The 23,483-nt window shown below is 38.5% G+C and overlaps 1 protein-coding gene across 1 annotated transcript in view; it reads left to right on the top strand.

The window, feature by feature from the left end:
- Positions 1-23,483, top strand: part of LOC107701134 (T-lymphoma invasion and metastasis-inducing protein 1-like) — a 50,460-nt gene that overhangs the window by 13,137 nt on the left and 13,840 nt on the right. The window contains exons 2-14 of the mRNA XM_016503076.1: positions 7,279-7,371; positions 8,569-9,511; positions 10,312-10,792; positions 11,553-11,725; positions 12,275-12,499; positions 13,206-13,391; positions 15,347-15,493; positions 15,671-15,745; positions 17,214-17,384; positions 19,158-19,262; positions 19,952-20,033; positions 20,121-20,207; positions 22,276-22,488. Of these exons, the coding sequence (XP_016358562.1) occupies positions 8,579-9,511; positions 10,312-10,792; positions 11,553-11,725; positions 12,275-12,499; positions 13,206-13,391; positions 15,347-15,493; positions 15,671-15,745; positions 17,214-17,384; positions 19,158-19,262; positions 19,952-20,033; positions 20,121-20,207; positions 22,276-22,488 (2,878 nt within the window). The 5' untranslated portion in view covers positions 7,279-7,371; positions 8,569-8,578. The remainder of the gene's footprint in view (positions 1-7,278; positions 7,372-8,568; positions 9,512-10,311; positions 10,793-11,552; positions 11,726-12,274; positions 12,500-13,205; positions 13,392-15,346; positions 15,494-15,670; positions 15,746-17,213; positions 17,385-19,157; positions 19,263-19,951; positions 20,034-20,120; positions 20,208-22,275; positions 22,489-23,483) is intronic.

The following is a 23,483-nucleotide window of genomic DNA, read 5'->3' as shown; positions in this document are numbered from 1 at the left end:
ATATAATTCGAATTTTGATCATATTTAAGTACAAAATTCGAATTTAGTTTTTCAGCCATTTTGACAGCTTGTCAAAATTGACAGCCATCAATGCATTTTATTGTTTAATCAGTGTACATATTCACTGCTCTTTAATTTGGTTTAGATTTATTAATTTTGTTATCTAAGATAATATACTAAACATTATTATATTATATTATATTATATTATATTAAATGGTAATAAACATTTTAATTAAGCAGAAAAATGTAGATAAATATAAATATAATATTAAGACACGTAAACTTTTAAATAAAATTTTACTATAATTTAAAAATTATATTACAGTATAATATAATATAATAGGAATTATTATATTATATTATAACGTTTCACTGTTCTAGAATTTTAAAACAAAAGTTTATATAAACTTTATAAAGACATGTTATTCAACATTATTTTCCTGTTGAAGAAATTGACCTTTGTGAAAATATTCATGTTGCACTGATGTAAATCTTTTTGGATGCTTATTTTTCTCCCTCTTTACTTGGAAAGAAGATAATCTTTAATCTATAATATTTCATCTTTTCATCCTGGTGTGCATAATGTTTCCATACGTTGATTCAAGTAACAAAACTATGTGAATACTTCAGTACCTGTGGTGATAAGCTTCTTATGAAGTCTCCTCTTTATACTCTTCTTAACCCCTCTCACTGTCAGGCTTTCTCTTGTTCTCTGTCACTCCCTTTTCTTTTCCATTATTCCTAAGGGTGTTTCATCACAGCTTTCAAGTCCCTCTCATCTCAAGCTAAGTTGGTCATTCCCTGTCAGGAATCCATGAAAAATGCGAGAAATGGGGGGAGTCGCCCATGGGCAGGGTGGGTTTCAGGGTGCTCAGGGTTTTGGGTATTGTTTAAAGAGACATGAGCCAATTAGCAGAGAATGTGGATGGACTATTAGAGGGATCTTAAATTGGTTTCCCAGGCACAAAGAAAAAGGTCAACACTATTACAGCGGGAATGGATTTATGGAGCTCCCATGAAACACTCAGTGGGATTTTCACCATCAGCACTGTTTGGAAAATGACCTGCTGTGTTTTCATCTCAAGTTAAGTTCAGCATGTTTTAGTAAACATGCTGACTAAGATTTATATCTTAGGTGTGTTGACTAAGCAGAATTGCACTTGTTATGAACAGAAAACAGCAGAGGAATGGAGGAGAAGAGAGAGAGAATATTTTTCCCTTGTTCAAACAAGGTGGTTAAAGAATAAAAGAGAAAGAATAAAAGAAGTGCACCTATAGATCATACCACACAAAAGAAAAAGAAAAAAAGATGTCAGGGCAGAGGACTGAAGGGAAGGAGACATTTTTATCTGATACCTGAGAAGAGTGTGTGTGTGTGTGTGTGTGTGTGGTTGAGTGTTGGAGGGAAGTGTGTCTGGGTGGGGACTGTATTTGTGTTTATATACCATTATACACAAATATTTGGTGGCTGTTGTGGCAGGAACAAACAAGTTGTTTTAGCAGAATTGCACTTGTTATGAACAGAAAACAGCAGAGGAATGGAGGAGAAGAGAGAGAGAATATTTTTCCCTTGTTCAAACAAGGTGGTTAAAGAATAAAAGAGAAAGAATAAAAGAAGTGCACCTATAGATCATACCACACAAAAGAAAAAGAAAAAAAGATGTCAGGGCAGAGGACTGAAGGGAAGGAGACATTTTTATCTGATACCTGAGAAGAGTGTGTGTGTGTGTGTGTGTGGTGTGTTGGGTGTTGGAGGGAAGTGTGTCTGGGTGGGGACTGTGTTAAAAGTGTAAAATATTTGGTGGCCGTTGTGGCAGGAACAAACAAGTTATTTCCTCTCCTATTGCTAGTCAGTCAGAAGAGACATGGTGATTGTAAATATAAACAAAACAAAGCGATTCGTTTTTGTGCTAATGACATTCTGTACTATTTTGGTATTGATTCTACTCACGATTCCATGACAACATTTACATAGAAACTGTGACCATGAAATTCAGCAGAAACCTCTGCAGATCTCTGCAGAATTCAAATATCACATACCTGGTCATCATTTTCTCATAATCATATGCTGTTGGTATAGCTATCAGTCAAAAATAAGATAAGGTTGGTAAAATTTGAAAATGTTTTTGAAAGACGTTTCGTCTGCTCAACAAGGCTGCATTTATTTGATCAAATATTACAAATTTAATGATTTTTTTATTTTTTAAAATGTGATTACTCCAGTCTTCAGTGTCACATGATCCCGCAGAAATCATTCTAATATGCTGATTTGATGATCAAGAAACATTTCTTATTATTATCAATGTTGAAAACAGTTGTGCTGCTTAATATTTTTGTGGAAACAGTGATAAATATTTTCTCAGAACTCTTTGATGAATAGATACTTCAAAAGCAACAGCATTTATTTGAATATATATGGTTGTAACTCAAATCATTTTCGAAAGAAATGATTCAAAAGAACTGATTTGCAGGAATGAATCAAACTTTTCCAAAAATATCGGCATATTTACAACTGAGGTTGCTACTGAGTTGGTCTTAAGGAAACTGATGGCCAAATAGCATGTGAACGCATTGAAATTGTTGCAATATTCACAAAATGGGTTTATTTTATATCATCAAATCAAACTGAAATAGAATGTATTGTAAACATATGATACTATATTACCCAGCAGCACAAGTATCTATTGGGTAATCAGTCAGCTGAGACAGACAAAGACAGTGTGGGCAGTGATTATTCTTGTGTCTTTGTCTGCGCTCTCTCAGTTATACTAACAAGAGTAGATTGTGCACATGCAAAATTACAGATTCCATCTGAAGGAACAATGGAGCATTTCTAATCCAGTCTCTCCTGTGCTCACTCTCTCTCTTTCTGTCTGTCTGGGTGTGCAGTTAAAAGCCCTGTAGTCTTCCTCAACTCAGTGCAGCAGTGCTGGGCTTTGGGGAGATTTTAAACCTTGCTCCTTTGCCCCAGGCCTTAAATACAAGCAGCAGAAACAAAAAGCATTGGACTAATGGGAGCAGGTTTAGGGAACAAGAATAATGCATTTGTGTTTGCTTCTCCCTCACTTACAGCAGTCATCACTCATTGCTTTTCTTTGTCTAGTGAACATTCTTTTTGCTATCTTCTCTTCCATGATAAATGACTAGTATGAGCCTCCCAGTGCTTTTTTATATTAATATTATAATATCTGCCTGAATTAAGTTTGCTGACTTATCAGAGTTTATTTGAGGCTGCAATTTTGCCGTAGTTGTTCTCAAGCAGGCCTGTCTGTGCTTTAATAATTTATAATGTGATAAATGGAGACATTTCAGATGATTATACTTCAGTAATGATATATTTACTGAACTCGTCGTTCCACTTTTGAATTTACTTTCAAAGAACGTTATTCATTTCACACCCACTTATACCTTCCTACCATCTGTTCACTCCATTTTGAGAACTAGAGGAAGCTTACTGTGTGCTACAGAACTATAAAGTATTTTATTAGCTGCCCTATTCCTTATAAAGGTTGAGAGTGTTTTGTGTCACCTGTAGGACTGTATTAGTGTGAAGTAGCTGGAGAAAGCTAAAGAAAGTAAAGCTGTGATAACATGCTTTTTAACACTCGACTCGTGCTGGTGATCTATTCTACAGCCTCTCTTTCTCCTCAAACAAAAGAGTATCTTAGGGAGGGAGCGGGACGTTCGGTGGAGTCAGTCCGTTTCATTATTCCGTTACAATGCACACCCTCTTCATGGCCAAACATTAGCTTTACGCTCATCTGCAGAGAGGATGGGGGGAGAAAACATTCATCAAAGAGGGGGACGGGAAAGAACGAAGGAGGATGACAAAAAGAAATGTGACATATGAAAGGAGGAAAGACAAAATATGATGTTAAAGGCAGAGTATAGGAAAGAAAAAAGATCATAAATGGAAGATTAACAGGTTGAAAGAAAGAAAGAAAGAAAGAGAGAGAGAGAGAAGTGGAAAAACAAACAAACACAAAATTAAAAAGTGGAATTAATGGAAGATAACCTGAATGGAAAAAGGAAAGACAAATGGAAACAAGAAAAAAGAAAAGATAGATAGACAGAAAAAGAAGAAAGAAAACAAAAAAGAGAAGTGAAAAAACAAACTCAAAATGAAAAAATGTAATAAATGGAAGATAACCTGAATGAAAAAAGAAAGAAAAATGAAAATAAGAAAAAAAGACAGACAGACAGACAGACAGACAGATAGATAGATAGATAGATAGATAGATAGATAGATAGAAAAAATAGAAAGAGAAAGAAAAGTGGAAAACCAAACAAACACAAAATGAAAAAGAGAATAAATGGAAGATAATCTGAAGGAAAAAGACGAATGAAACAAAAATGAAAAGAAAGTAGAAAGAAATTACAAAACAAACAAACAAATAAAAACAGTAAGTGGAAGGCAAACAAGTAGAAAGAAAACGAGAAAGAAAGAAAAAGACCAATAATACGTAATAATTTGTTTGGCATAGTTCTGTTGGACAGTCTTTTGTAGCAGTATTCATACTGGTGTGGAAGCTGAGGTGAGATCAGAGCATGTGAGCTGGGTGTGTGTGCTTTAATAATGGAGCTCAGGCTAGCATATCCTCCACAGTGAGGGAAGTGAAGTGGAGGAGGTGTCCTCCTAAGTGCCTGTTATTAAAGTCTCACAGTGAGACACTGCAGAGCCCAGCAGGCTATTCCACCACCACACACCCTTCCTCCATCCTCTCCACCTGCCTCTACCCTGCAGGAGACGTCCGGCTCCCAGATAACAAAACATCTAGTGCATTCACAAACAACAACAATATATAAGAGCATCTTAACTCACGTTTTCAAGTTTTATGCAGTAATCCTCTGTTGTCTGTTGTCGTCATGCTGAGATTTCTCACACATTATTACTGCTGAATCCCAGTATCATGTAGGTGAGGAGTAGGAGGGAGGGAGAGAGAGTGGGCTGCAGGTCACTCGGTTCATTCGCTGACTCACGTTTGCCGCTCTGCTCATCGAGATCACAGTTTCTCTCATCGATTTTCACTAACCTTTTGGTTATGACTGAACTGACATTTCAACTGTAGATCCCCGCTGAGATATTCCATCTGGAGTATGTTTTCGAAGCCGAAGATTTGATATTTAATGGAATCAGATCAGATGGTAATAGATCTGTGTTTGATTAGCGCACATATGCTTATATACCATCACAGCCCACATTAAGAGGAGAAACAGACAGTGGAAATTCTCTTTAAGACAAATGTCTGAAAGGTTGTATTTACAAGTTGAACGCACATAAACGCCATCACAATGTCGAAATTACAAATTTTTTTTGAGCGCCAAGTTTCCAAATTGGGGGCATTTCAGTGAGAAAATATAGCAGACACAATGGATGCAGCATTTAAAACTAGCTAAGTTGGATGTACATATAACGATAGAATACATAACAATTCTGTTTACAGCACCTTCATAAATTGAATAAAAACATGAAAAAAGCAAAAACACACCTGGTGCACACAATTTATTTATCATTCTTTTTAAGTAGAGTTAAATAAAACCTTGCTGTATTCTTTGTGGAAAGGTACATTGCCATCTTGCTTTGAACAAAATGATTGAAACGCTCCTGACCCCATAATTACAACTTCTCAACTCATAAATACAAGCTTCCCATGAGGATTTGATTGCACCATATGCTTATATTTCATAAAATGTGACCAAAAAGTGTCAATTTGTTCTTCTTTAGCTCAAATCTGGTTAAAAGCCTGTATACTGTCATGCTACGAAACCGGGAACATTAAACGGATTATGAGTAACAAAGCAGATCGAAAGCATTTTTGTAATACACACACACATATATGCATGTATATATGTGTGTGTGTGTGTGTGTGTGTATATATATATATATATATATATATATACAGTATATTAAAGCTGACAGGATAGCAGATTTACGTAATATGTGCAACTCTAAGAATAGCATGAAATGGGAACTCATAGCTATTGCAAATCCAATTAACTTTCCTTCACGACTGAAGATGCTTTTTTCACAGCAAAGTTTGGTCCTCTATTTCACCCCAGTGAACATCACACTGGAATTGCTGATATAAAAGCTTAAATATTATGTGGAGGACAAATCTAATGGTAGTAGTATGAAGGAGGAGGCATTGATCAGAAGGAGGAGCAGGGATATAGAGTGGGAGGCCAGAGCTGCGAAAACAAGTGAAGTTCAGTGGAAAAATGGGGTCTACTCCAGTTTATGTAACTCTACAGCAAGGTTGAGTAGACTTACTGCAGTGCAGTACTGACTTTTTCTACCGCTGCAGCTCTCATGTACACAAACAAACAGCCGGCTGTCGTCCTGAGAATAGAGATCATAAGATGGGTCTCTATCTCTCACGTTATTGGCCTTAAGGTCTTGTTGACCCTTACTGCTGAAGCTGGATGTGATCCAGAGACATACACTGACCCCAACAAACACATGCACACACGCTTCTGTTACACACACTGTTTGAATCAAAAACCCTGTGGCAGCAAGAAACAACAAACAGGTACACAACAAGAACATTACAATAAATGTTTTTTTTTCATGTAAACTTGTCGGCACAATGCTAGAGTGTCACTAAGGTGGTTGCATACTAGTCCAAGTCAAAAGAGCCTACCTCAAGTCTCTAGATATGTCTTGAATATGTCCGTCTATACAAATTTAAATGGATCCAATGTGGTATCACCCCTAGAAATTATTTATCTTCTTTTTCCCTATTCTCTTACTCTATTTTTGTCTCCTGGTTACTGGCACAGTGACCGTGTCATTCTGAGGCTAATCCGTAAAGTGCATTTTAGAGTGTGTAGTCTGAACTATCTTCCTATATTTATACCTGCTGCAGTATGAAGATGAGACTTTCTCTCTGCTCTTCTCTCTGGATTAGAAGAAATTAGGTTAGATTGGCATTGAAGAACATGTAACTGGGTTCAGCTTTAAGACTACTGCTGGGTACCCTTGATCTTCTGCCATAATTACTGTATTGTTGGCTTCTTAAGGAACTGAGACGAAAATTCTTCCTCTTGTGCAGCAGTGAGGGTGTGAGAAGTATTGTTGTATAAGTGTTGTGCACGTTTTTGTGACCGCACCTTGGAACAGGTTAGCTGTCATGTTCTCGTATGTGTCTTGTAATCCACCCATCTCATACTTAGAAACCCAAAACCTCCTAAATGTCTTATGAACAACTATCCTTGTGTCTAGACTTAATCTTTTTCTGTTCCTTTGTTTAAAATGTGTGTTATGCTTCTTTTTCAGGGAAAACTGCCATAGGGCTGATCAGGACCATGAGGTCAATAAATAAGAATATGGCTGTCTGGAAATGCATCTGATCCACTGGTTCTGCCTCAGGTACTACTGCCGATCTTATATACATGATGTCATGTACTAAAACAATAGAATCATGGTTTTGAGGCAGCTCAAAACCTAGTGAGCTGCCTTGCTGCCGATTTCAGTAATTGAGTTCAACAAAATTCATTAGCATGTTGCTAAGTTAGCGATATGATACTCTAAATTGCAAGAAATTCAAAGCACTCATAAATATTGGGCAAAATTATGCAATTCAATTACTACTTTCAGTGACATAAACTGGATAAAAGATAACTGAATCAAGTATTTAAGTTTATTAATAATCAGTATTTCTCTCACCTAGCCCAGCGTCTGGAATTCAGTTTTCCCCAAAGCTTATCACAATGGGAATTAGAACGAGAACATTATGGGATTGGCTGTTATTGGTTGTGCAAACAAGATATCACGAGCAATTATAAGGCAAGATGATTAACTTATCTTCTGGGACAGCCTTCATGTCGGGAGTGTGCCTATGATGCCTTAAAATGCTGCTTCTTTAAGTTGTAGAACAGAGCAAATATCTCTCATGACTATTCCCCTACAAATATTTTTACATGCCAAAGTGATTTAATAAAAATAATTATAGAAACGGTACACAATGGATTTCTATAATGAATTCCTGTTTCTTTCTTATGACTAATTTGTCTGAATTTTACTCTTAATTGAACCGTTCCAACAATTTCAAGAGGTTAGCTGAGATACACAAATGGTGAACTCTCTAATGGAGGCCATTGTAAAAATCCTCTGATGTTCCCACCACGGGGTTGAGAGGTTTCACATCTCACTCCTTCGCTCACTCTCTCGCTTTGTGTCTTTGTGTGCGTCAGAGATATTTCTGGCATCATGCTCTGGTCACATGCTATTCAGCTCTCACTTTTAGAGATGGTGAGACTGAATTTCACTTCTGTGGGTACATCCTCTTTTATTCTGTTGCTTTCTCTTACTGTGCTGTAAAAATTCTTAACATTTACCCCCTTACATGGACTCAGCAGGTAGGCTGCTTTGGAACTGCACAGGTCTCTAGAAAGCATCTTTGGAAGAATGTGGTGTTTGCTGGGCAGTCAGGTTTGAGAGCCCCAAAAACGTGCAAATCTATCTTTGAAATGTCACACCGGCATGTACAGACATCTTGCTAGTAATTGGTGCATCTTCATCTGTGTAGGCATGCTGTATATCTAACTCATGTTGTGTCTTCCATAGAAGTTAAACAATGGGAAACATAGAGAGCCAAAATGGAGACCACGCCTACTACGGTGAGGGGCAAGGCCACCTCTCACGAAAGCATATGACCCGATCTCTTCGCATCTCTAACAAGCAGTCTCGACGATCACGTCACACATCATCCAGCAAGGCTGAACAACGCAACTCTGAGACCAGCACAAAATCCAGCAGCACCCCTTCCATCCCACAATCCCTGAGTGAAAATGGCCTGGAACCTTACAATGAGAAGAATGTTTTGGAGGGCTATGGGGGCACCATTTGGGTGGACCGGATGGCCATGAACTTGCGGCCGATATCCTTCCACGACAACATGGGGGATCCAACCACCACACCAGGTTCTGAAGATGGAGTGGAAATGGACACAGTGGTGGCTGACGGTTGTGATTATGAAGGACTTTTCACAGGTGAGGACACATATCTGCAGAGGACCAGAGATGGTCCTCGGGAAGGTGGCAGTTTCAAGAAGAAGCGCTCCAAATCTGCTGATATGTGGAGAGAGGATTCCATGGAGTTTTCCCTGTCGGATCTAAGCCAAGAGCATCTGACAAGCACAGAAGAGATTATAGGGACAAATGAGAATGAAGACAAAAGCTACACTAACTGTGGAGTACGCCATCGCACCTCCAGCCCGCGGACACTCGAGTCTCACTCAGGAGAGAGAGCCAACTCTTTAGACGAACTTTGCACACAGAGACTACCTCCTCTTCGTGGCTCCCACCATCTCTATAATGGTCACAATCCTGAGAGGACGGAGGGGGGCGTAATGAACGGTGAGATCTTGTCTCCTGCGGAGGAGGAAGGGAACGGATATGGAGCATACACTCTTCCTTGTCGTCGTTCTCACTGCCTGTCGGAAGGACTGTCCAATCACCAGACTACCATCTGCTCACGTATGCAGGGACGGCGTGCACAAACAACACATGTGAGTTATGCCTCTGACACAGGGTCTTTCCACATCCTCTGAAAATAAAGATAGGCAATGATTTATCTTCAGTATCTCCAGACTGTTATGAATGTTTTTGACCACCTTGCCTATTTCCGAGCTTCTAAACTTCTCTAGTGTCGTACATTTATTATAGAACCTAGTTGGTAGTTTAAAGTAGTTGACCAAGAAATGGATAAAGAGCAGTTACCTTATGGGATTCTCTGAGGAAACTAGGGTCTTTAAAACCAAATTCAGATAGCTTTTAATTTTCACGTTTGTGCATATTTGATGTGATCTGAACTGTCTTTGGTTGTCAAAGAGCTTCCGACTTTGAAAGGTCTCAGGGGACACTTCAAATGTTCCCTGAGCCATGCTCATGCCATTGACAGCTACTTTGGACACCTGCTCAGAGCTCTGAGTGTTTTTGAAACATGATATTTCCCATGATCTACCTGCGAGGAACTTCGGTGTTTCTGTGTTGGCAAAGGGAAGCTGCACTTTCTCCTTAGCATGTCTTCCTCTTTCTGTTCCTCTTTCATGCACAGGTAAACAAGTTGGGAACAAGCACAGATTAGTCTCTTTCTTTGTATCTGTTAAAAGGGGAAAGAAAGAAGAGTCATTTAGCAGCTCAATGGAAGTTAGTTTCTATTACAATTTTTATGCAAAGTCAAACTGTTGTTTGGGGTGAAATTCTGAAAAGGAATTCTTGTTTGGAGGGTGTCCCATATGCTGGGCTGTACCTGTAGAGGGAGTGACATCTTTTGTCTCTACTAGTAACCTGTTCTGTTTGTATGAAGGATATCACGGCCGGTGAGGGCAGCGAGTATGGAGACAGCGGTATTGACGGTGGTGCAGCTGAAGTCGAGCATTCCTCACGCCGTTGCAAGACCATGTCTGCGTCCTTCTCCGTCTACTCTACTGCTAGCGGAAGCATCTTCGCGGGAAGTGACAGTGGCAGTAGCAGCGGAGGTGGAGGAGACCGTGAACGTCAACCGGGTGGAGATCGAGGTGTATACGAGAACTTCCGTCAGGAGCTGGACTTGAACTCCCGACAGACGCGGGAATGCCTCGAGGAGGCCGGTTCGGCAGCTAGCGATGAGAGGAGCAGTGGAACGCTAAGCTCCATTTACCCCTCAGACATTCTGCTTAGCATGGTGCAGGGCACTGTGCGGAAGGCCGGCATGCTGGCTGTGAAGAACTTCCTGGTGCACAAAAAGAATAAGAGAGTGGAGCCAGCAGCAAAGAGGAAATGGAAACAGTACTGGGTGTCACTCAAAGGTGAGACAGAAGCTATATTTGGAATAGCATATTGCTACTCTTACTATTTCTGCTCTATCCACCTTTTTCCTGAATGCAAAACTCTTGCCTGTTACTCAGGAAAAAGGTGGATATAATGTGTATATTGTGCATCATTTACCTGGATGACCTCTTACATTTGATCAAATGGGCAGTATACAGCAAAGCACACTTCACTGGGTATTCCGTCCCACAATGCAATGCATTTTACTTGATCTGATATTTTGCAACTCCTTGACCCCGCACCAGTTACAAAATATCATGCACCTGCTATTTAACATCAGGGTAATCACACCAAACCCTAATACATTTATTTTCTAACTCTGAGCTTTTGATTCAGGCTGTTTGATGTTAGTAACCTTGCAATGACTATTCAATCACAATCTAATTTCATGCTCTGGGCCATTTCTTGCCGCAATTGTTAATGTAAAACGAACACAAAATAGCATCTGAGACATTACAGATCATCATTTGTGTCAGGAACATAACCAGGTTATTCAAACCTTGTGCTGTCTATTACAACTAATGCAGTAGATATAACTCAAATATAATTATTACTGCACTTTCCAGCCTCCTTTAGCCAGCTCATCATCTTTTCATGACAACTGTGATGGGCAAATAGTCAGTTGTGTGTCATGAAAACCTTCATTAATTTATTTGTGTAGATTAATCGAATCCTGAGACTTGTTTTACATGTACAGTTCCGTATGTTCTGATCTTCCTTCTCACTTTATCCTCCCAGGATGCACTCTGTTTTTCTACGAAACGGATGGACGTTCAGGGATTGACCACAACAGCATCCACAAACATGCAGTCTGGGTGGAGAACAGCATGGTCCAGGCTGTCCCAGAACATCCCAAGAAAGACTTTGTGTTTTGTCTGAGCAATGCACTCGGAGATGCCTTCCTCTTCCAGGTAAGACATTTTGAATCTCGAAAGATTATTATTAATGTGATTCCACTTACTCCTATGAACTTGAATTCTTCAGGGTAGCATTTGTAGACTTTGGTAATGCTTTTGTCCGTACATTTATGACAACCTGAAAAGAGTTGATATAGAATTGTCCCACATCAATGGCCATGGTCCACTGTATCATTCTGAATTTCTGTGTGTCTCAATGACATTTTATTCTGTGACAGCTGACAGCATCCTGCTTACTAGGTGACATTCTTAAAGGTTAGCTAGTCAGGCCTGACAGTCAAATCTCTGTGATTATCATTTGGTTAATAGTATATTATTTTTTTAGTGCTAAGAGAATCTCTGTGTTGCTATGCTTTGCTGATCAAATGGTATTGTGATAATAGTGATGTTTAACCATATATATATACTGTATATATATATATATATATATATATGGAGTACCAAGTTTTAGATACTGTACCTTAAGTTTTACCCATTGTAGCTGAAATACCATTGGGCATCCTATAATGATAAGAAATAATGTTCTTATTCACTTCTTTTTAGACATCAGGTCAAACGGAGCTGGAAAACTGGATAACCGCCATCCACTCAGCCTGCGCCGCGGCCATTGCCCGTCAGCACCACCGTGAAGACACGGTACGATTGCTGCGCTCTGAGATCAAGAAGCTTGAACAAAAGATCGACATGGATGAGAAAATGAAGAAGATGGGCGAAATGCAGCTCTCTGCCGTCACTGATGGGAAGAAGAGGAAGACTATCCTAGAGCAGGTATGGACATGCCGCATATGCATTTCTTATTTTCGGAGGATATTAAATTGTGCTCATTATTGGAGAGTCGGTGTCGTCTAGAAGTAGGTTTAGGTACCACTGGTTGGACAGATATTTCCACCCAAAAAACAAAGCCATTGGATGAGCCCATTCATAAAAAATAAATAAATAAAGCAAGCTTCGCCTTAGGAATTGTAATCTATTAAACTTGACCTATTAACACACCCTGCAGAAATTGTCATTCAATAATTGTTTAATTTGTTTATTAGGACACGTCAATTATACAGTTAACTGACTCACAGATTTGGTGTTTCTGACATACAGTAACTGTTTTTTGTATGTCTGATGCTACTGTATATTTGACTATGTCTGTTTAATCTCTAACTGAGGTGATTTGATTGATCTTACATAAAAGATAAGTGTAAATATGTTTTTGTTCACTTATTGTGTATGTAATGTACTTGTCTGTTTATGTGGAGGTGGGCTTACTCCTCCATGGTCTCTAAATAGACTCAGGTCATGCTGGTTTGGAGGAGGCCTGCTGACTAATGATTTATCCCAGCATTCTCCTCCAGTAAACAAAACTGTATTAAAAACACTGCGCACACTCTAATAGTCAGCAGCTCAAGGGCCAAACAATAAGTGCAGAGCATGTTAAAATACTGACAACGCAGAAGAATTGAAATCTTTCTTTCTTTTTGTTCAGATATTCCTCTGGGAGCAGAATTTGGAGCAGTTTCATATGGACTTGTTCCGGTATCGTTGTTACCTGTCCAGCCTGCAGGGCGGCGAGCTTCCAAATCCAAAACGCCTACTCGCCGTTGCTTCCCGCCCCACCAAACTGTCCATGGGTCGTCTTGGCATTTTTTCAGTATCATCCTTCCATGCCCTGGTATGAAATACACACATATATTTACAAACCTCCACACTCTCAAAACGCTCAGTATCATTGCATTATTCCCTATTTCTTCGCACACTTACACTTACTTTCATTCACACTCTCAAGCATGTTTGTTAATACCCATTTCATTTTAATCCACTCCGCAAGAACCCGGGGAGCTCTGAGCTGCCTGCCAGCCTGTTCTTGGCCTGAGTCCTAACAGAAACTGCATAACAAAACATGCTGTCACCATCGTGTTTTTGTCAATCCTGTGGTTCAGCAGTGAACGTACAGAATGGCGTAATATGCAGCCGGTGGACTGCAACTGTCACCTCAGTAGAGTCACAGTGATGCGTGGAAATACAGCTCCCATTTAATTGCGTAATTCATTGAGTTCCTAGAAAACTAAACCAAGATTGACGGAAAATCAGTGACGTTTTTAGTAATGAAAAAGGGAGCATTTTCCGTAAACGGCACTCAAGCGGTAGATCAATAACTGTCTTCGCAAAATGTTCTTTTAGCTATTTTCCCACTTAATTTGTTTTTAAAAGCATCGTCACTAACCACTACCGTAAACCTTAAATGTCTTCATAAATGTTCCTTTCTCGTTTCTTCTCTCTTCAAAAATATGAAACAAGCCACAGAGTTTTGTACTTAAACACTGTACCGCAGATGTCCCCTAAACTGCTAAGGTTTTATGTCTATGGAAACTCCTCCATGCAGTCTGATTACTTCTGTGGCACTAATGTTTATTATCCCAGAAATGTGAGTGTGGTTTCATGTTGGGGTGTGAACAGAACATTTCCACACCATGTCAGTTTATGTGTACTGCTTCTGAAATGAGTCATGGTGTCAGAATTTTTCACATCACTGATCGCTATTTGAAACCTAGAGGCAAAGGGATGTTTTTTCCCTCTCTCTTTCCTGATCTTTTGTCACAGTGTCACTGAGGCCATTTGTAATCAATGAAGGCTAAAACCTCCAGGCGGAATAAAGGCCTTTTCACATCAAGAACAATAACTATAATTATATTAGCGTCCACACCAATGCGAGCTGCAGTTATGTCCAACGATATTGTTCTTCTGTGTCATTATCATTATAGTTGTGGTGTGGACATCTTCTCATGGAATTAGAACAATTTTGACCCTGGACCACAAAACCAGTCTTAAGTCGCTTTGGGTATATTTGTAGCAATAGCCAAAAAAACATTGTATGTGTCCAAATTATCGATTTTTCTTTTATGCCAAAAATCATTAGGGTATTAAGTAAAGATGTTCCATGAAGATATTTTGTAAATTTCCTACTGTAAATATATCAAAACTTAATTTTTGATTAGTAATATGCATTGCTAAGAACGTCGTTTGGATCACTTTAAAGGCGATTTTCTCAGTATTTAGATTTTTTTCAGATTCCAGATTTTCAAATAGTTTCAAATAGTACCTATCCTAACAAACCATACATCAATGGAAAGCTTATTTATTCAGAGGATGTATAAATCTCAATTTCAAAAAATTGACCCTTGTGACTGGTTTTGTGGTCCAGGGTCACAATTATTAAAACTGTATAGTTATGCTTGGTGTAAATGGCCCTTAGGCCATATAGCCTTCAATAAATCTATATATCGTGTGTCACTTAAATGTTTAATATTAGTGTTTGCTGTGCAATCATGGGATTGGTGAAATATTTAAAGTGACTGTTCACCCAGAAATGAAAATTATTGTCATTTACTCGCTCTCACATTGTTCCAAAGCCAGACAAATCCAAAAGGAGATGTTTTGAACAATGTTTGTGCTGCACTTTTCCATTAATTTTCATTTTTGAGTGAACTGTCCCTTTAAAGTAAGTGAACTATCCCTTTAAAGATTTCCTCTATGACAAATGCCAAATGGTTTAAAATTATCATCACATGTGCTTGAAACTCTCTTAGATGTTTATTGACTTTCTGTATGCGTATTTGTGTTGGACAGGTGGCAGCGAGGACGGATGGGGGAATTCGGAGGCGTAATCAGGCCCTGTCTCGTTCCTCCAGTAAACGAAAGAGCCGTTTCTCCTCTCTGTGGGGTCTGGACACTACCTCAAAAAAGAAAACCAAAGGCAGACCCAGCATCAACCAGGTTCACATCTGCTAGACATCTGCTACAATCTACGACATTACATATTACATGTGTTCAACTGAATGAATCACTGTTTATTTTTCATACAATTTGCAATAGTTATTTTGTATGTGCTGTAAGTGCATTCAAATACCTTCATTTATGGTGGGTCCCAACTGAAGTTTTTCTTAACCTCAGGTGTTTGTAGACGGTGAAGAGTCAGTTAAGAGGAATCTCGAGCACATGTTTGAGGACACTGCAAAGGAGACACTGGTGAGGAGGACACTAACACTTCCCAGAATGCTTTGCATAATTAAAACTGTCAAAGAGAATGGTGTCAGAGGCAGAATGCATAAGAACCGAGCTGTTAGGGCTGTGTGGAACTCCCAAAGGGAGCTGGAAAGAGCTAGAGAGAGTTAAGACTCCCAAGCTGGGCTGTAGGGCCTCGGGGAGAAGCAGCAGGAGGCCTGGGCTCCTCTCCCACCCGGCACGTCCATGTGGTGGGTGTTTTGGGAGGGGAGCGTGTGCGTGTGTGAGTTGAATGAGTGACAGAATGTTGGAGTGTTTGCCAGTATGTGAGTGTGTTTAAGTCCCTCTGACCCATTTCCCGCTCTCCTTCACCATGTGTGGGATTGCTGTCTCTCTATGATGGGGGACCACCATCAAAGCTACTCTGCGGGCAGATTGTTGAGGGGAAGGGGAGGGTGCTAGGCTGTCACCCGATAGTGTGGGATAAGCTATCTGAGCCAGGCAGCATGCCGTCACTGACAGCAGGCCAGACCCGCTGACAGACCCAAGAGCCCTCGAAAGACCCACAATGAACATCCCAGCCGGTACACGTCAGCTCATCGATCACCCGCCAGACATCCAACAGCCCTGTTGTCAGATAGGGGCGCTGAGTATTGTGTGGAGCTTGCACATTGCTGTGCTTGGATACCAAGTTAATTAGTCTCAGATTAGATATCATCACATTGTCTGCTGCATCGATCCAGACAGCTCAGCTTAAGTGTGATAAGGCCGATTTGTGCAAATATAACCAGAAAACCGACACCTTTGTAAATCTGCATTCAGAGGTTTGTGTGATATCTTATTGTGGTGTTCACTTTTCTCACATATTTTAGGTTTCATTTTAAAGGCAACGTGAAATTGACCCTATTTTCTTTCTTGATGCACAATCCTGGTTTTATTGTGCATGCTTCTTTAGTAGTGATAAAACAAAAAATAGTGTTTGTTTTCTTTGATTTTCCTGGCTATTTGTTAATGTTAAGCAATCAATCCAAGCAATTTCTGATGGATGAAATCAAGTTCCATTCTGTATTTTTAAGATCTCACAATATATCAGCAGTAAAATTATGATCTCATATCAGAGTAAAATAAGCAATAAGAAAATATTAAAATATAAGTATAAAAATGTAAAATATAATTCCAGATGTGCGTGATATATCGGTATCGGTCTGATATGTAAAAAAGGCCATAAAATATTATATATAGTAATATAATATACAGTTTATATATATATATATATATATATAAAATACATACTGATATCTAATGTTGTTTTTTATATTTATTTAAAAATAATTATTGGTCTTGGTATAGTTTGCATAGCAGTACATCACAAAATCTTTTTGCTCAGAAATACATTGCATTACATACAGTAAGTTAAATGCATTGTGAATACCATTTCATGCTGACATTAAACACCTTCCTAAATAGCTTGTTTCTTTATTTCTTTTAACAGAAGAACCAAGAGGGTTTGGTGAAAAGTCTCACCCAACACAAGACGGACAGTGAAGTTTGGGTCCCCGTCTATCTCACACCATCCTGGGTCTCTTTACCTGATGATCGGCCTGTGTTGGCTATCATACAGCCGGGGGAGACGACCATGGAGGCCCTGGAGGCACTGTGCAAGGTAAATGTCATGTGTTCTTGCAAACAAAACTATTCAAATCAAATACATTTCCATGTGACTGTTTAAATCCTGTCAAACTGAAGTTCCCAGAGGCAGGTATCATTGTCCAGTATAATAATATTGTCCATTTTGCTTTCAGCTAACATAATTCCATTCATAGTTTCATATTGAAAAACAAGTTTCCCCCAAAAAATATAACATATAAATTATTTTAGTTTATTCATAGCAATATTAGTAATATTATACTGTATATGAATACAGAAAAAGTAGTTTACACGTTTGTTTGTGAACCATGATATAATGGTCATCTGAAACCTATTGACTGGTGGTTGTTTGTCGCCTTGTATGTGTCATCTTTTGTCCTGAGGAGTTAGCAACAAATACGTCAGCTGTGCCATGTGTTTCTTTAGCAAACAAGATCCCAGTTTCACTATGCTGTCATTTTGCAGCCCACTAGCAACAATGAACAGGATATTTAACGCCTAAAACATCACGTCAATATCATAAAAGCAGAGTAATCTTATGATTTGTCCATGGCTAACATCTCATGTAACTCATTTCCTGAAAACACGAAACTCACCCTCCCATCCTTTAAGGTTGGAGTTGTTGAGAAAGTGCTAGAACTTACTATTTCTCAAGGCAAACTACTAAAGTGTCAGTGGATTATTTCTTCTTGTGGTTATCTTCCTGTTATCATTCTGCTGTAGTAGCTGTAGGCCTCTTTCCTTGTCCGTTCTCAGTTGCTATCACTGCAGGGTGTTCTAGAATGCTCTTATCCACAGTTCTCGTAAATATGTCCTCAAGCATTTGTGTAGAGAACACACACTCACGTCCTGTTCACATTTGAATGCCAGTAGAGCAATCACTGTCCGGTGTTATATTTATGATTCATCTACATGCATCTTTTTAGATAGCCTGCAGCGTAGCATGAAACATAAAGAATTATAAATAAATTATCCTGCAATACATTATCCTGCAAAGTGGCTGCACTAAATCCCAGAAATGGTTTTCTGTCAAGTCCTGAAATAAAATATTAACCAATTCATACACTGGCAAATGTAAAGTTAACATCCTTTGTCATGGACACATTTTCTTAGAATTTTAAGACGGTCGTAAGTAACTTCAACAGATTAAATAATTAATTCATTACATTTATATAGCGCTTTTCTAGGCACTCAAAGCGCTTTACATTGTCAGGGGTTATCTCCTCATCCACCACCAGTGTGCAGTGTAAATGCTGAGGTTTATTGCTGAATGTTAATAGTCTCTCAATATTTATTTAGACTTCCTTATTCATTAATCTCTTCTTTTTACAGCTCTCTGGAATACTTTATTCTGGTTAGTCAACTGCAGCATTCTGTAGTCAAATATTTTTGTATAATGACTATTAAACTGTACTGTATATCTGACTAGCTTCATGTCTTAACTTATAATTCACTTCAAATTAATATTTTATTACTTTTTTATTTATTTAGGAAGTAACCCTCTTGTAAGTGGGATAATGTACAGTCAGCCAATCAAAAATACATATAGAGTATGTTATAGAGTTTAGTACTAAATAAAATATATCATTTCATTTCATTTCCCGGCATCTTTTAGCAAAGAAAGCATCTATAACCACAATGCATAATTTTTTTAAATATTATATTTTATTTCAGTTGTTTATTTTATTTCATGTAACTAAAATGTTTATTTAAGGTTTTAGTTTTAGTTAACTATAATAACTCTGAGCAATAATATACTGCACATACATATAATGTTTTTTTTTTACAGGCTCACAGACTAGAACTTTCCAAGCACTATATACGGCTGAAGTTCCTCATTGACAATCAAGTGCAATTGTATGTCCCCAAGCCTGAGGAGGACCTCTGTGACCTGGTGAGTCCAACAAAAAGAGCCTGTCAGTGTCCACACATGTCCTGGACAGCTAAGAGCGTTTAGCGGCCACAGTCGCAGTGTGGGGTGAATTTATTAGACTGTGACGGGCTCTGCAATGGGCCGCATATAGTATAAAAGTTTTGAGTTCTGACTGCGATGTAGGTTAAAGCGAGTCTAAACTCTCAGACAGTGTTGAGGAGGCTGCTGCATCTTATGAATTATGTAGAAGATGCATGTACTGCATAATGTACTCTGAATAGTTCTTCTATCCCCTAAGCTGTGTGTGTGTGTGTGTGTGTGTGTGTGTGTGGAGTCTGGGGAAAACCACCTCTGACTATGCAACCTCAAAAGCTAATTTACTTTGCTGTTTTTTTTTTTTCATGGTCGTTCTTCTAAGATGACAGAGAGTCTTTGTGTTTTCCATGTCTCCTCTCATCTTTTCTTTTTCTCTCTGTAGAGACTTGACTTTCTCTAACTTTTACTCTCCCTGAAATGATCAAAGCCCCAGTTTTGTCTCAGGCTCTCTTGAGAATGAGCTTTTTTTATTTAGCGTATATACCTATGCCATACATTTCAGCAGACTAAGACATTTTCCATGATGTATGTGAGCTCTTTCTGAAGTACTACTGTAAATGAACTGTACGTCCATAGAGTGCAATCAATATAAGTCTCTCTCTTCCTTTTTTCAGCTCTACAAAGAAATCGAAATTTGTGCCAAGAGAACCAAAGTCCTCCAGTTTGACAGAGATGAGTCCTGTGCCATAGGCTACGGTAACAATGCTGTTCAGTTTATATCTGATTTTTTCCTGTTCTTTGTTTCTTTTTTGAGTTATTTATGACTCTTTCTCTCTTCTCCAGGTTTCTCAGTGGCAGTAGTAGAGGAGGACGGAGGCCAGCAGCTTCATATCACTGATGTGAAAGCTGGAGGTCTGGCATTTGCCAAAGGTGTGTGATGGAACTCAGCAGATAGCAGTTCTTCACTACAGCTCAGTTATATACAGTGTTAGGGAAGATTTACATTTTACATTTTACATTTAGTCATTGAAGACCAGTCGTACCGCTGCATTCTGAATCATTTGTAGAGGTTTGATTGTGCTTGATTGAAGTCCAGCGAGAAGAGCACTGCAGTAGTCCAGCCTAGAAATGACAAGGGCCTGGACAACCCAAAGATACTTTGAAACTTTAGCTTGTCATAATTTAAAGTCAAGCAACTTGAAAAAAACTAATTTCTTAGGGTATTGTTTACACAACACCGATGTACTAAAAATGGAAACTTTTCCTGTGTGTTTTTGACGTTTCACGTACAGACGACAACTTGTCAAAACAATCCCACACTCTCGTTCTTGTAGTTTACAAAGAGATGATAACGGTAAAGTTTTCAAAAGTTTTCATTTTCAAGCCCCCAAAATGCTGTTTCACCATTTTGAAAATGGTGGTGTGTAAATGCCTTACAAAAAAGTTCCTAGATTACTTTACTGCCTCTATTTGGCAGCTCTTCCAGGTCCAAATCAAAACCTTATGCCTCACCTGCAGTAGTCTGTAAAACTGCTGCGAAATTAGCAGGGGAATATGCAGGAGTCTGAACAACTGCGAGGACTGACCCAAATCTCCACTGGACTGGAGGAAAATAATTTAAAAAGCTTTCACATGAGCACAGGATTACCAAGAGGAGCAAATTAAAACCATTACGCACTGCCAGTGATATCTGTGCCAAGCGAATGCGTTCATTAAGAGCAGCCTTCAGAACGGTTTCAGATTCTCTCTGTTCCAGTAAGTCTAGTTGTTCGGTATCGGAGGATTTTAATTAGCGGTGCTTGCTAAGATAAGCATCGCTATTATTATTATTGCTCATACTAAGGGTTAGGGATTTGTGCTAAACCCCAGAGTATTAAACTTGAATGTACAGTACACAATCTGCATAGACTTTCCCTGCTACAAAAAATCATTTAAGTCAGACTATGCAGGTCTTAAGCTGTCCATATTGGTTTAATATGGTCTTCCAACCTGACCAAACTGGTCTTTAGCTGGTTTAGCTGTGCGGACAGCTGGTCTGGGAGACCAGGCTGGTTTAAGACTTTTTTTTCAGCAGGGTTTTGTTTCAAAATTGTTAGTAATTCTACCCAGAAGGCCTTGCAAAAGTGCCAGTGTACAAGAAAAGGCTTGTCTGGATGAATAGTAAGGCAGATGGATACAAACCCAAGTGGACAGTTTGAGAAGCAATTTTTTGGGGGCAGAGAAGAATATGCCCCAACAAAGCATTGGCTTATTAAGACCATGTGCTGTCCAAACTGAATGAAATGAGTGTGTGTGTGAAATACACACGGACAAAATTTGCTGGAGGTAATACTCAAATTCAGGACAGTTTGGACGCACAGCACTGGGTGCGCTTGTTGATGACATCACCCCAACATTCATCATCACTCTATTGCCAGGGGCAGAGCCGAGCCATCCAATAAAAAACCTTTATTACAGCTGACATTTTGCTTCATGTAAAACTGGGTCACACTTCAGGCAGTGTGTGTGTGCATGCATGTGTGTAAACCCATACAGCATTCATAAAAGCTCAGGAACAGAGAGAAATATTTAGTCCCTGCACGAACATGGGCATCAGTAATCAGTTAAACTGGCAGTCCCGCCTAATGAGCGTTAACTGAGCTATTGGAGGCTAATTGAGCAGCTGATCTTTTATTGATAATTAAGAGAGAGGGAGGCAGGTGGTTGGGGGAGGAGCAGATTAGGTTCTTTCTTTGTTCTCATCATGTACAACATACACAACAAATCTACTTTAAAACATGTGAATAGTAAGGAAATAAACATTTCTTAATGTGGTTATATAAATAAGTTACTTTATGTATTAATAATTAACCTCTGACAGCATAAAGTGTTGTACTTCAAGAAAACAAGATCTTGAGAAACTTAACTTTTGTATGTTGACTGTGTGTTTAAGTGATGTAATTACATTTTGTGGTTACAAACTTGATTTGAGCTTTTGTTCAACATTGTGTGTGTTCAGGTCTGCGAGCAGGTGACGAGATTCTGAAACTGAACAGTAACCTGGCGAGTGTGTTGGAGCTAGCTGACATGCAGGCTGCGTTTTCTTTGCCCTCTCTCACCCTGACTGTCAGCACGCTGTCCGCTACCGATCCTCACCAGCTGTGCCAGATGCCTCCCCGCCGATCGGACGGGGCACAGGACGTCTGCACTGACATCTTCTCCCAGAGTCAGGGTAAACTTCATCACCGCTCTCTTCTTTTTTCATATATTTGCATATTTTATTGTCATTAGCAGTTTTATTTGGTGCTGCTAGTAGAAGGGAGATTGCTCCACCTTTCAAATCATTTTGTTTTATAGTTTGAGATTCAGAAATCATAAAAATCAGTACTAGAAGTTGATTACATCAACATGCAGTAATGCTAGAGATATACAACAGTTCAAAGGTTTGGAGTCAGTAAAATGTTTTTTAATATTTTTGAAAGATGTCTCTTATGTTCATTAAGGCTGGGTTTATGATTAAAAATGCAGTAAAAACAGTGTTTTGAAATATTATTACAATTTAAAGTAATTTTTATATTTTAATATATATTTTAAAATGAAATTTATTCCTGTCATGGCAAAGCTGAATTTTCAGCAGCCATTACTCCAGTCTTCAGTGCAGTGTTATTTTTGTATAACTGATTAGCTATTATAGTTTTTTGTTAATATTTTGAATAAATGTTTTAATATATTTCCTGTTTTCATTTTAATTTAATGTTTTAGTAAATTGCTTGTGTGCTTTTGTCATTTTTATTATTTTTTAATGTCTTTATCATTTTTATTAAGTTTCAGTTCATGTAGCTTTAGATATTGTTATTTTTATTTTGTTTCAGTTAATGTTTATTTCAAGTAATAAACATTTATGGTTTTTCTTTAAGTTAATGATGATAACTTTGCTTCAGTGTCACATGATCCTTCAGAAATCATTCTAATATGCTGATCTGGTGCTCAAAACATCTCTTATTATGAAAACAGTTGTGCTGCTTAGTATTTTTTGTGGAAACGGTGTTACTTTTTTTTCAGGAATCTTTCTCTTAAAACAGAAATCATTTGTAATATTATAAATGTATTTACTGTCAGTTTTGATCAATTTAATACATCCTTGCTGAATAAAATTATTTTATTAATAATAAAAATATTATACATTTATAATGTTTTAATATAATTATTTTATATGAATAAAAAAAT

Source organism: Sinocyclocheilus anshuiensis, unplaced genomic scaffold (genome assembly GCF_001515605.1).
Source record: "Sinocyclocheilus anshuiensis isolate Anshui unplaced genomic scaffold, SAMN03320099.WGS_v1.1 scaffold907, whole genome shotgun sequence".
Classification (NCBI taxonomy): Eukaryota; Metazoa; Chordata; class Actinopteri; order Cypriniformes; family Cyprinidae; genus Sinocyclocheilus; species Sinocyclocheilus anshuiensis.
This window is presented reverse-complemented; position numbering and strand designations above follow the sequence as displayed.